This window comes from Salvelinus alpinus, chromosome 3, assembly GCF_045679555.1.
Source record: "Salvelinus alpinus chromosome 3, SLU_Salpinus.1, whole genome shotgun sequence".
Classification (NCBI taxonomy): Eukaryota; Metazoa; Chordata; class Actinopteri; order Salmoniformes; family Salmonidae; genus Salvelinus; species Salvelinus alpinus.
This window is the reverse complement of record NC_092088.1, coordinates 97,626,666-97,640,006: the sequence shown is the minus strand read 5'-3', so window position 1 is coordinate 97,640,006 and position 13,341 is coordinate 97,626,666. Positions and strand designations below refer to the sequence as shown.

Here is a 13,341-nt window from a genome sequence, read left to right as displayed (position 1 = left end):
GGAGGAGTTTTGTCTGTCCGTCTGTCAGGGAGGAGTTTTGTCCGTCCGTCTGTCAGGGAGGAGTTTTGTCTGTCCGTCTGTCAGGGAGGAGTTTTGTCCGTCTGTCTGTAAGGGTGTGATGATGATGATGATGATGATGATATCATGTCTGAGCTGGATGTTCATTATTCTGTCCTTGTGTGTGTTTCCAGACAGTGGAGATGAACATCTTTGAGGGCATGGAGGTGCGGGGAGCCCCGGTGGTGGTGATCAGCCAGGGGAAGATCGTCCTGGAGGGGGGCAAGCTGAACGTCACAGAGGGCTCTGGACGCTTCGTACCCAGGAAAGCTTACCCTGACTACGTCTACAAGAGGATCAAAGCACGCAGCAAGGTAAGAGAAGAAAGATGAAGGCTAACCAGGGTAAGAGCTAGGGGCTAATGCTTGCAGGGTAAGAGCTAGGGCCTAATGCTTGCGGGGTAAAAGCACAGCAGGGTGGGAGCTAGCGGCTAATGCTATCAGGGTAAGAGCTAGTGGCTAATGCTAGCAGGGTAAGAGCTAGCGGCTAATGCTAGCAGGGTAAGAGCTAGGAGCTAATGCTAGCAGGATAAGAGCTAGGGGCTAATGCTTGCAGCGTAAGAGCTAGGGGCTAATGCTTGCAGGGTAGAAGCACAGCAGGGTGGGAGCTAGCTGCTAATGCTATCAGGGTAAGAGCTAGGGGCTAATGCTTGCAGGGTAAAAGCACAGCAGGGTAAGAGCTAGGGGCTAATGCTAGCAGGGTAAGCGCTAGGGGCTAATGCTTGCAGGGTAAAAGCACAGCAGGGTAAGAGCTAGGGGCTAATGCTAGCAGGGTAAGAGCTAGGGGCTAATGCTTGCAGCGTAAGAGCTAGGGGCTAATGCTTGCAGGGTAAAAGCACAGCAGGGTGGGAGCTAGCTGCTAATGCTATCAGGGTAAGAGCTAGGGGCTAATGCTTGCAGGGTAAAAGCACAGCAGGGTAAGAGCTAGGGTCTAATGCTATCAGGGTAAGAGCTAGGGGCCAATGCTAGCAGGGTAAGAGCTAGGGGCTAATGCTAGCAGGGTAAGAGCTAGGGGCTAATGCTAGCAGGGTAAGCGCTAGGGGCTAATGCTTGCAGGGTAAAAGCACAGCAGGGTAAGAGCTAGGGTCTAATGCTAGCAGGGTAAGAGCTAGGGGCCAATGCTAGCAGGGTAAGAGCTAGGGGCTAATGCTAACAGGGTAAGAGCTGATGAGAAAATTGACATACAGTACCAACAAAAAAGAGGAGCAGGTGGGATAAATTACAGAAGCAGGGTGAGAGCTAGGAGCTAACGGCTAATACAAATTAGATTGGATTAATGTAGCGCCTTTTTACCTACTGAGGTACTCAAAGAGCTTTACATAGTAAGGGAGAACTCACCTCATCCACCACCAATGTGTGGCATCCACTTAAGTAGTTCATGTGACCATTTTGTGCCAAAAGGTTTACCAATCATCAGCTAACATGGTGTAGTGGTGAGGAGTGATATACCCCAATTAGGAACGAAGGGGATGATTAGGTGGCCATGATGGAATGGGGCCAGGTTGGGAATTGAATGGGCTATTGAGGACACAGATGTTCTGTCCAAAAAGAGGAGCAGTAGGGGTGTTAAATGTCCTTGTCATTATCGTGTTGCAGATCTCACTTGAAGCAAGAGGGACATTTCATTGTGTTAAAGCTTTTGCCACCATTCAGTTGTGTAATTTCTCAAAGCCCGCAGCAGAGTAAGAGATGAAATCAGAGAACCAGTGAAGGGTAAGAGCTGAGAGCTAAAGAGGAACAAGAACAATCCATCCCTAAATGGCCCTGTCACCTAATGCGAGAGGTACACTTTACAGACAGAGGCCTGAAACTCTACCACATTAGGTTTTAAAGAAACTGTGCTTTTGAAGTGCACTTGCAGCAATTTAAACGCTAACGGATAACGGCTAACGGCTAACGGCTACGCAGAGTAACATAGTGTGATAGTATAAAAGTCCATCGCAACTTGTGCTTTGACAAATGTGGCATAACTCTCTTCCCACTCTTTACTTACTGTATATTATACAGTAAATCCCTTTTTAAATGGTGACCAAATGTTTTATGATGAAGGCTACATTATCCTCTTAATTACATTATCCTTTACATGACATTCTCTCCAGATGGTTGATGATTTAAATGATCCTTTACATGACATTCTCTCCAGATGGCTGGTGATTTACATTATCCTAAGATGACATTCTCTCCAGATGGCTGGTGATTTACATTATCCTAAAATGACATTCTCTCCAGATGGTTGATGATTTACATGATACTAACTTGACATTCTCTCCAGATGGTTGATGATCTACATTTTCCTTAACATGACATTCTCCTCCCTCTTCAGATGGCTGATGCCCGTGGCGTCCCCCGAGGGAACTATGATGGACCGGTCCATGACGTCATCAGCATGACTAAGTCAGTGCTGGCCACTCCCTCCAGCAGGGGGCCCCAGTGCCCAGGGAAGGGCCCCCTCGACCCCACCAGGGACCTGCACCGGTCTGGTTTCACTCTATCCGGTATGGGTAAGCTTTGTCTACTCTTTACTGGGTGTGGATGTTTCTCCTCACTTTTTACATTTAACCTTTATTTATACAGGGTTCTTCTCATTAAGATCATATCTCTTTCACTCCCTGGAAGTACCAGACAGGAAACTGTCTCCTTTTGTCTTGCTGTCAGGGTTGTATTATTTAATTATTTCTTTGTCCTTCCTTTTCTCTCAGTGTCTCTGTCTATAAGCATCCTAATCTCTCTCTCCCCCTTCTCACTCTCTCTCCCCCCCATCTCTCTCTCTTCCACGCTCTCCGTCTTCCTCCCCTCTCTCTCCCTTCTCACTCCCCCCCCCCCATCTCCCTCTCTTCCACGCTCTCTGTCTTCCTCCCCTCTCCCTCCTTCTCTCTCTCTCTCCCCCCCATCTCCCTCTCTTCCACGCTCTCCGTCTTCCTCCCCTCTCCCTCCTTCTCTCTCACTCTGACCATCTCACTCCCATTCCCTTGTTTCAGCCAATCATCTTTCTAATTGGGAGTCCTGTCTATCCTGTCAGTCTTATAACGGTCTAACTTCTAGCTCTGTTTACTGTCTCTGTTGAACCACTCAGGACCAATTATAGCCATAGCTACATTATAGAGGTAGTTACATCTAAGGTCAGGGATTTGGGAAGCTGTACAATGGTTATTTCAAATCCTAGTTATACTGCCTTACCCCTATCAGAACACAAAATGTACTCAATTGTTTGTAACGGGTCTTTGTTCTTGTTCTCCGAAACAGGAACTCAGATTGACGACCACATCCCCCGACGCTCAGCACAGAGGATCGTGGCGCCACCCGGTGGCCGCTCCAATATCACCACCCTGTCGTGAACCCGGGAGCTCCTTGCTCCTCTCGCGTCTGCTGTAGGGAGAACGATACATCAACTACTGTAGCAACAACCAACTACCATCAATCAAAACAAATCTCACCTGGCTTCCAGAACTCAACTCAACAGTGAAACCTGAACATGCAATCTTCTTCTCAGATACAACTGTAAAACAGTATACAGCGTAGAACTACAATTACCACTAGTAGTTACCAGTCATTCTATGTCTATGGTAGACACACCAACTTAGTACTTTGATCTGTTATCCCTTATCAATATTGTGATCAATTCCTCAATCAATTTATCTCATCACCCATCAATAGTCAACTGTCCCCTGTCAGATCTCCGTAGCATGCACCTTAAACAGTCTCTGTCTCCTCAGCCAGATAACCGTCTCTCTCTCTCATCTCCTCGGCTTCACTATAGCTTTACTAACATGGTGATAAACGAGTCCTAGATGAAAGTAGTTTTCTTTGGACCACAGAATGCCTCTCAGCTCTCTCTCTCGTCCTTAGTGATGCCTGCTTCTGCTTTCGCTTCAGTGCTTCTAAGAAACTCTGTAGTTGAGTCCCACATGGCACTCTATTCCCTAGATAGCGCACTACTTTTGTCCTCTAGTGCACTATCTAGGGTATTAGAGTGCCATTTCAGACTAACGCCAACTTGTTGTCTCTCTCTCTCTGCTGTTATTTAGTCATGGCTGTAGGCTATTTAGGCTTCATCTTACCGTCTCTTACTGTTATGCATGACTTTTTCCTCTTCATCGTTACTCATTACAAATACAACAAGGAAAATAAGTGTGTATTACTGTTACTGTGAACAGACTGTAGGGACAGTCCTCTAGTCACACTTGTCTTACTATTATTATGATCGTTTTATCCCAATGCAGGTGCGCTAACTTTGCTTCCATGGTATATTCAGTCAGTCAGAATAAGAACTTCACCAATCCTTCTATTCAGTCAGTCAGAATAAGAACTTCACCAATCCTTCTATTCAGTCAGTCAGAATAGGAACTTCAACAATCATTCTATTCAGTCAGTCAGAATAGGAACTTCACCAATCATTCTATTCAGTCAGTCAGAATAGGAACTTCACCAATCCTTCTAGTCAGTCAGTCAGAATAAGAACTTCACCAATCCTTCTATTCAGTCAGTCAGTCAGAATAGGAACTTCACCAATCCTTCTATTCAGTCAGTCAGTCAGAATAGGAACTTCACCAATCCTTCTATTCAGTCAGTCAGTCAGAATAGGAACTTCACCAATCCTTCTATTCAGTCAGTCAGTCAGAATAAGAACTTCACCAATCCTTCTATTCAGTCAGTCAGTCAGAATAGGAACTTCACCAATCCTTCTATTCAGTCAGTCAGTCAGAATAAGAACTTCACCAATCCTTCTATTCAGTCAGTCAGAATAGGAACTTCACCAATCCTTCTATTCAGTCAGTCAGAATAGGAACTTCACCAATCCTTCTATTCAGTCAGTCAGAATAAGAACTTCACCAATCCTTCTATTCAGTCAGTCAGAATAAGAACTTCACCAATCCTTCTAGTCAGTCAGTCAGAATAAGAACTTCACCAATCCTTCTAGTCAGTCAGTCAGTCAGAATAGAAACTTCACCAATCCTTCTAGTCAGTCAGTCAGTCAGAATAGAAACTTCACCAATCCTTCTATTCAGTCAGTCAGAATAAGAACTTCACCAATCCTTCTGTTCAGTCAGTCAGAATAAGAAGTTCACCAATCCTTCTAGTCAGTCAGTCAGAATAAGAACTTCACCAATCCTTCTATTCAGTCAGTCATTTAGAATAAGAACTTCACCAATCCTTCTACTCAGTCAGTCAGAATAAGAACTTCACCAATCCTTCTAGTCAGTCAGTCAGAATAGGAACTTCACCAATCCTTCTATTCAGTCAGTCAGTCAGAATAAGAACTTCACCAATCCTTCTATTCAGTCAGTCAGTCAGAATAGGAACTTCACCAATCCTTCTATTCAGTCAGTCAGAATAAGAACTTCACCAATCCTTCTGTTCAGTCAGTCAGAATAAGAAGTTCACCAATCCTTCTATTCAGTCAGTCAGAATAAGAACTTCACCAATCCTTCTAGTCAGTCAGTCAGAATAAGAAGTTCACCAATCCTTCTATTCAGTCAGTCAGAATAGGAACTTCACCAATCCATCTATTCAGTCAGTCAGAATAAGAACTTCACCAATCCTTCTGTTCAGTCAGTCAGAATAAGAACTTCACCAATCCTTCTATTCAGTCAGTCAGAATAAGAACTTATTCAATCATTTTATTCAGTCAGTCAGTCAGAATAGGAACTTCACCAATCCTTCTATTCAGTCAGTCAGAATAAGAACTTATTCAATCCTTTTATTCAGTCAGTCAGTCAGAATAGGAACTTCACCAATCCTTCTAGTCAGTCAGTCAGAATAAGAACTTATTCAATCCTTTTATTCAGTCAGTCAGAATAAGAACTTATTCAATCCTTTTATTCAGTCAGTCAGTCAGAATAGGAACTTCACCAATCCTTCTACTCAGTCAGTCAGAATAGGAACTTCACCAATCCTTCTACTCAGTCAGTCAGAATAAGAACTTCACCAATCCTTCTAGTCAGTCAGTCAGAATAGGAACTTCACCAATCCTTCTACTCAGTCAGTCAGAATAGGAACTTCACCAATCCTTCTACTCAGTCAGTCAGAATAAGAACTTCACCAATCCTTCTAGTCAGTCAGTCAGAATAGGAACTTCACCAATCCTTCTAGTCAGTCAGTCAGTCAGTCAGAATAAGAACTTCACCAATCCTTCTAGTCAGTCAGTCAGAATAAGGACTTATTTAATCCTTCATGTCTATATAGGAGTTACAGGGAAGCCCATATCATCTGTATACTGGATCTGTGTTTTTGTCTTTATAGCACAGCCATGTTCCACTGTCATCGTGTGACTTTTATATTTTTGTATATAAAGACGAAACATCTGGTGCTTTGAAACCCTAGCCTGGTTAAGCCATACTGAATGCTCCACTGACTTGGTGAAACAGAGCATAGCGGTCAGGATTCCAGGCTATTGAACACCCACGTTGTAGCCAAGACACACAGGGATACGTGGAGCTGTGAACAATAAACAGTGGTTTTAAAAGTCTTTAGCTTTTTTAAAACCTGACTCTTATTTGTAATGATTTTATTTAATTTTCTACCATTTCCTTTCTCTTTTGTAGACTTTCACGTTTGTACTTTTACATGGTCCGGTTGAGAAAGCGGACATTTTGTTTTGTCGCCCAAATAGACCGACAACATTAAGGTTGTTCTTGTTCAACTCTCTTGTTCAACAGTGTTGTAACTCGGTATACTCAGTCAGTCTTTGGAACGGTTGTTTACATTCGTTAAGTGGTCATATAAAAAAGGGCAAATGAAGTGGTCAATTAAGTCTTTTTCTACTGTTTCTGTGTCCAATGGAAATATGATTTGTGTCCCGAAAGCTAATGTACGCATGTCCTGAATAAAGTTTGAGGGGGAAAAGTGTAATTGGTTTATATTTGTTATTTGTAATGACAATGTCATAACATGTCTTATATACAGTTTAAGTCGGAAGTTTACATACACTTAGGTTGGAGTCATTAAAAGTCGTTTTTCAACCACTCCACAAATATCTTGTAAACAAACTAGAATTTTAGCAAGTCGGTTAGGACATCTACTTAGAGCATGACACAAGTCATTTTTCCAACATTTGTTTACAGACAGATTATTTTACATACACTAAGTTGACTGTGCCTTTAAACAGCTTCCAGAAAATGATGTCATGGCTTTAGAAGCTTCTGATAGGCTAATTGACATAATTTGAGTCAATTGGATGTGTACCTGTGGATTTATTTCAAGCCTACCTTCAAACTCAGTGCCTCTTTGTTTGACCTCATGGGAAAATCAAAAGAAATCAGCCAAGACCTCAGAAATGGTAGACCTCCACAAGTCTGGTTCATCCTTTGGAGAAATGTCCAAATACCTGAAGGTACCACGTTCATCTGTACAAACAATAGTACGCAAGTATAAACACCATGGGACCACGCAGCCATCATACCGCTCAGGAAGGAGACACGTTCTGTCTCCTAGAGATTAACTTACTTTGGTGTGAAAAGTGCAAATCAATCCCAGAACAACAGCAAAGGACCTTGTGAAGATGCTGGAGGAAACGGGTACAAAGTTATCTATATCCACAGTAAAACGAGTCCTATATAGACATAACCTGAAAGGCCGTTCAGCAAGCAAGCAGCCACTGCTCCAAAACCGCCATAAAAAAGCCAGACTATGGTTTGCAACTGCAAATGGGGACAAATATTGTACTTTTTGGAGAAATGTCCTCTGTTCTGATGAAACAAAAATAGAACTGTTTGGCCATAATGACCATCATTATGTTTGGAGGAAAAAGGGGGAGGCTTGCAAGCCGAAGAACACCATCCCAACCGTGAAGCATGGGGGTGGCAGCATCATGTTGTGGGGGTGCTTTGCTGCAGGAGGGACTGGTGTACTTCACAAAATAGATGGCATCATGAGGTAGAAAAATTATGTGGATATATTGAAGCAACATCTCAAGACATCAGTCAGGAAGTTAAAGCTTGTTCGCAAATGGGTCTTCCAAATGGACAATGACCCCAAGCATACTTCCAAAGTTGTGGCAAAATGGCCTAAGAACAACAAAGTCAAGTTATTGGAGTGGCCGTCACAAAGCCCTGACCTCAATCCTATAGACAATTTGTCGGCAGAACTGAAAAAGCGTGTGCGAGCAAGGAGGCCTACAAACCTGACACAGTTACGCCAGCTCTGTCAGGAGGAATGGGCCAAAATTCACCCAACTTATTGTGGGAAGCTTGTGGAATGCTACCCAAAACGTTTGACCCAAGTTAAACAATTTAAAGGCAATGCTACTAAATACTAATTGAGTGTATGTAAACTTCTGACCCACTGGGATTGTGATGAAAGAAATAAAAGCTGAAATAAATCATTCTCTCTACTATTATTCTGCCATTTCACATTCACATTAAAATAAAGTGGTGATCCTAACTGACTGAAGACAGGGAATTTTTGCTAGGATTAAATGTCAGGAATTGTGAAAAACTGAGTTTGAATCTATTTGGCTAAGGTGTATGTAAACTTCCGACTTCAACTGTAGATCCAATATGACTCTGCACAAATCAAGTCGGTCTCTTACATGTCTCTCTGTTGTTTCTGACATCTCCATTGGTACATAGTTAACTCATCTGAGTGTGTGTGTCTGTGTGTCTGTATCTGTGTCTGTGTCAGTCTGTGTGTGTGTCTGTGTGCGTGTGACTGTATGTGTTCCTGTGTGTGTGACTGTGTGTGCGTGAGTGTGTGTGTGTGTGTGTGTGTGTGTGTGTGTGTGTGTGTGTGTGTGTGTGTGTGTGTGTGTGTGTGTGTGTGTGTGTGTGTGTGTGTGTGTGTGTGTGTGTGTGTGTGTGTGTGTGTGAGTGAAAGGTTAAGAACATGGCTGCGTGCCAACGAGCCTCTACTCTGGAGGGCTGGAGGATCCAGTTCCCTCTGTAAGGAGTCACGTGACGTAGGGGCTCTGGTCTGACACACCCACACAAACCAGACAGACAGAAACAGGTGGCATGTCATCCCAGGCTTATAATGTGTTGTGTAACAGCTGGGGTATGGTACATGTGATCTGAAAGGTTACGCTCCATCACTCTGCTCTGAAAGGTTACGCTCCCTCACTCTGCTCTGAAAGGTTACTCTCCCTCACTCTGCTCTGAAAGGTTACACTCCATCACTCTGCTCTGAAAGGTTACTCTCCCTCACTCTGCTCTGAAAGGTTACGCTCCCTCACTCTGCTCTGAAAGGTTACTCTCCCTCACTCTGCTCTGAAAGGTTACGCTCCATCACTCTGCTCTGAAAGGTTACACTCCCTCACTCTGCTCTGAAAGGTTACGCTCCATCACTCTGCTCTGAAAGGTTACTCTCCCTCACTCTGCTCTGAAAGGTTACTCTCCCTCACTCTGCTCTGAAAGGTTACGCTCCATCACTCTGCTCTGAAAGGTTACTCTCCCTCACTCTGCTCTGAAAGGTTACACTCCATCACTCTGCTCTGAAAGGTTACTCTCCCTCACTCTGCTCTGAAAGGTTACGCTCCCTCACTCTGCTCTGAAAGGTTACACTCCATCACTCTGCTCTGAAAAGTTACACTCCATCACTCTGCTCTGAAAGGTTACGCTCCATCACTCTGCTCTGAAAGGTTACGCTCCATCACTCTGCTCTGAAAGGTTACACTCCATCACTCTGCTCTGAAAGGTTTCACTCCATCACTCTGCTCTGAAAAGTTACACTCCCTCACTCTGCTCTGAAAGGTTACACTCCATCACTCTGCTCTGAAAAGTTACACTCCATCACTCTGCTCTGAAAAGTTACACTCCCTCACTCTGCTCTGAAAGGTTACACTCCATCACTCTGCTCTGAAAAGTTACACTCCATCACTCTGCTCTGAAAAGTTACACTCCCTCACTCTGCTCTGAAAGGTTACACTCCATCACTCTGCTCTGAAAGGTTACACTCCCTCACTCTGCTCTGAAAGGTTACGCTCCATCACTCTGCTCTGAAAGGTTACACCCCCTCCATCACTCTGCTCTGAAAGGTTACACTCCATCACTCTGCTCTGAAAAGTTACACTCCCTCACTCTGCTCTGAAAGGTTACACTCCATCACTCTGCTCTGAAATGTTACACCCCCTCCATCACTCTGCTCTGAAAGGTTACACTCCATCACTCTGCTCTGAAAGGTTACGCTCCATCACTCTGCTCTGAAAGGTTACGCTCCATCACTCTGCTCTGAAAAGTTACACTCCATCACTCTGATCTGAAAGGTTACACTCCATCACTCTGCTCTGAAAGGTTACGCTCCATCACTCTGCTCTGAAAGGTTACGCTCCATCACTCTGCTCTGAAAAGTTAAACTCCATCACTCTGCTCTGAAAGGTTACGCTCCATCACTCTGCTCTGAAAGGTTACACCCCCTCCATCACTCTGCTCTGAAAGGTTACACTCCATCACTCTGCTCTGAAAGGTTACACTCCATCACTCTGCTCTGAAAGGTTACACTCCATCACTCTGCTCTGAAAGGTTACCCTCCATCACTCTGCTCTGAAAGGTTACACCCCCTCCATCACTCTGCTCTGAAAGGTTACACTCCCTCACTCTGCTCTGAAAGGTTACACTCCATCACTCTGCTCTGAAAGGTTACGCTCCATCACTCTGCTCTGAAAGGTTACACATCCTCCCTCACTCTGCTCTGAAAGGTCACACGCTCCATCACTCTGCTCTGAAAGGTTACACTCCATCACTCTGCTCTGAAAGGTTACACTCCATCACTCTGCTCTGAAAGGTTACACTCCATCACTCTGCTCTGAAAGGTTACTCTCCCTCACTCTGCTCTGAAAGGTTACACTCCATCACTCTGCTCTGAAAGGTTACGCTCCCTCACTCTGCTCTGAAATGTTACACTCCATCACTCTGCTCTGAAAGGTTACGTTCCCTCACTCTGCTCTGAAAGGTTACGCTCCATCACTCTGCTCTGAAAGGTTACACATCCTCCCTCACTCTGCTCTGAAAGGTCACACGCTCCATCACTCTGCTCTGAAAGGTTACGCTCCATCACTCTGCTCTGAAAGGTTACGCTCCATCACTCTGCTCTGAAAGGTTACTCTCCCTCACTCTGCTCTGAAAGGTTACGCTCCATCACTCTGCTCTGAAAGGTTACTCTCCCTCACTCTGCTCTGAAAGGTTACACTCCATCACTCTGCTCTGAAAGGTTACGCTCCCTCACTCTGGTCTGAAAAGTTACACTCCATCACTCTGCTCTGAAAGGTTACACTCCATCACTCTGCTCTGAAAGGTTACACTCCATCACTCTGCTCTGAAAGGTTACACTCCATCACTCTGCTCTGAAAGGTTACGCTCCATCACTCTGCTCTGAAAGGTTAAGCTCCATCACTCTGCTCTGAACGGTTACGCTCCCTCACTCTGCTCTTAAAGGTTACACTCCATCACTCTGCTCTGAAAGGTTACACTCCATCACTCTGCTCTGAAAGGTTACGCTCCATCACTCTGCTCTGAAAGGTTACCCTCCCTCACTCTGCTCTGAAAGGTTACACTCCATCACTCTGCTCTGAAAGGTTACGCTCCATCACTCTGCTCTGAAAGGTTACCCTCCCTCACTCTGCTCTGAAAGGTTACACTCCATCACTCTGCTCTGAAAAGTTACACTCCCTCACTCTGCTCTGAAAGGTTACTCTCCATCACTCTGCTCTGAAAGGTTACACTCCATCACTCTGCTCTGAAAGGTTACACTCCATCACTCTGCTCTGAAAAGTTACACTCCCTCACTCTGCTCTGAAAGGTTACTCTCCATCACTCTGCTCTGAAAGGTTACACTCCATCACTCTGCTCTGAAAAGTTACACTCCCTCACTCTGCTCTGAAAGGTTACTCTCCATCACTCTGCTCTGAAAGGTTACACTCCATCACTCTGCTCTGAACGGTTACACTCCATCACTCTGCTCTGAAAGGTTACTCTCCATCACTCTGCTCTGAAAGGTTACACTCCATCACTCTGCTCTGAACGGTTACACTCCATCACTCTGCTCTGAAAGGTTAAGCTCCATCACTCTGCTCTGAAAGGTTACGCTCCATCACTCTGCTCTGAACGGTTACACTCCATCACTCTGCTCTGAAAGGTTACTCTCCATCACTCTGCTCTGAAAGGTTACACTCCATCACTCTGCTCTGAACGGTTACACTCCATCACTCTGCTCTGAAAGGTTACTCTCCATCACTCTGCTCTGAAAGGTTACACTCCATCACTCTGCTCTGAACGGTTACACTCCATCACTCTGCTCTGAAAGGTTAAGCTCCATCACTCTGCTCTGAAAGGTTACGCTCCATCACTCTGCTCTGAAAGGTTACGCTCCATCACTCTGCTCTGAAAGGTTACGTTCCCTCACTCTGCTCTGAAAGGTTACTCTCCCTCACTCTGCTCTGAAAAGTTACACTCCATCACTCTGCTCTGAAAGGTTACGCTCCATCACTCTGCTCTGAAAGGTTACGTTCCCTCACTCTGCTCTGAAAGGTTACTCTCCATCACTCTGCTCTGAAAGGTTACTCTCCATCACTCTGCTCTGAAAGGTTACGTTCCCTCACTCTGCTCTGAAAGGTTACGCTCCATCACTCTGCTCTGAAAGGTTACACATCCTCCCTCACTCTGCTCTGAAAGGTCACACGCTCCATCACTCTGCTCTGAAAGGTTACGCTCCATCACTCTGCTCTGAAAGGTTACTCTCCCTCACTCTGCTCTGAAAGGTTACTCTCCCTCACTCTGCTCTGAAAGGTTACTCTCCCTCACTCTGCTCTGAAAGGTTACGCTCCATCACTCTGCTCTGAAAGGTTACTCTCCCTCACTCTGCTCTGAAAGGTTACGCTCCATCACTCTGCTCTGAAAGGTTACACTCCATCACTCTGCTCTGAAAGGTTACACTCCATCACTCTGCTCTGAAAGGTTACGCTCCATCACTCTGCTCTGAACGGTTACACTCCATCACTCTGCTCTGAAAGGTTACACTCCATCACTCTGCTCTGAAAGGTTACGCTCCATCACTCTGCTCTGAAAGGTTACACTCCCTCACTCTGCTCTGAAAGGTTACGCTCCCTCACTCTGCTCTGAAAGGTTACCTTCCCTCACTCTGCTCTGAAAGGTTACACATTCTCCCTCACTCTAATCTGAAAGGTCACACGCTCCATCACTCTGCTCTGAAAGGTTACGCTCCATCACTCTGCTCTGAAAGGTTACTCTCCCTCACTCTGCTCTGAAAGGTTACGCTCCATCACTCTGCTCTGAAAGGTTACACTCCATCACTCTGCTCTGAACGGTTACACTCCATCACTCTGCTCTGAAAGGTTACA

General features: G+C 44.9%; 1 protein-coding gene across 3 annotated transcripts in view; it reads left to right on the top strand.

Moving 5' to 3' along the window:
- dpysl4 (dihydropyrimidinase like 4) overlaps window positions 1–6,905 on the top strand; it is a 46,116-nt gene extending 39,211 nt beyond the window's left edge. For 2 of the 3 annotated variants that reach the window (XM_071394610.1, XM_071394612.1), the window contains exons 12-14: window positions 192–371; window positions 2,380–2,557; window positions 3,300–6,905. In XM_071394610.1, coding sequence (XP_071250711.1) covers window positions 192–371; window positions 2,380–2,557; window positions 3,300–3,391 — 450 coding nt within the window. In that variant the 3' untranslated portion in view covers window positions 3,392–6,905. The remainder of the gene's footprint in view (window positions 1–191; window positions 372–2,379; window positions 2,558–3,299) is intronic. The other variant, XM_071394611.1, reaches the window with a different exon arrangement.
- Window positions 6,906–13,341: the final 6,436 nt, after the last annotated feature.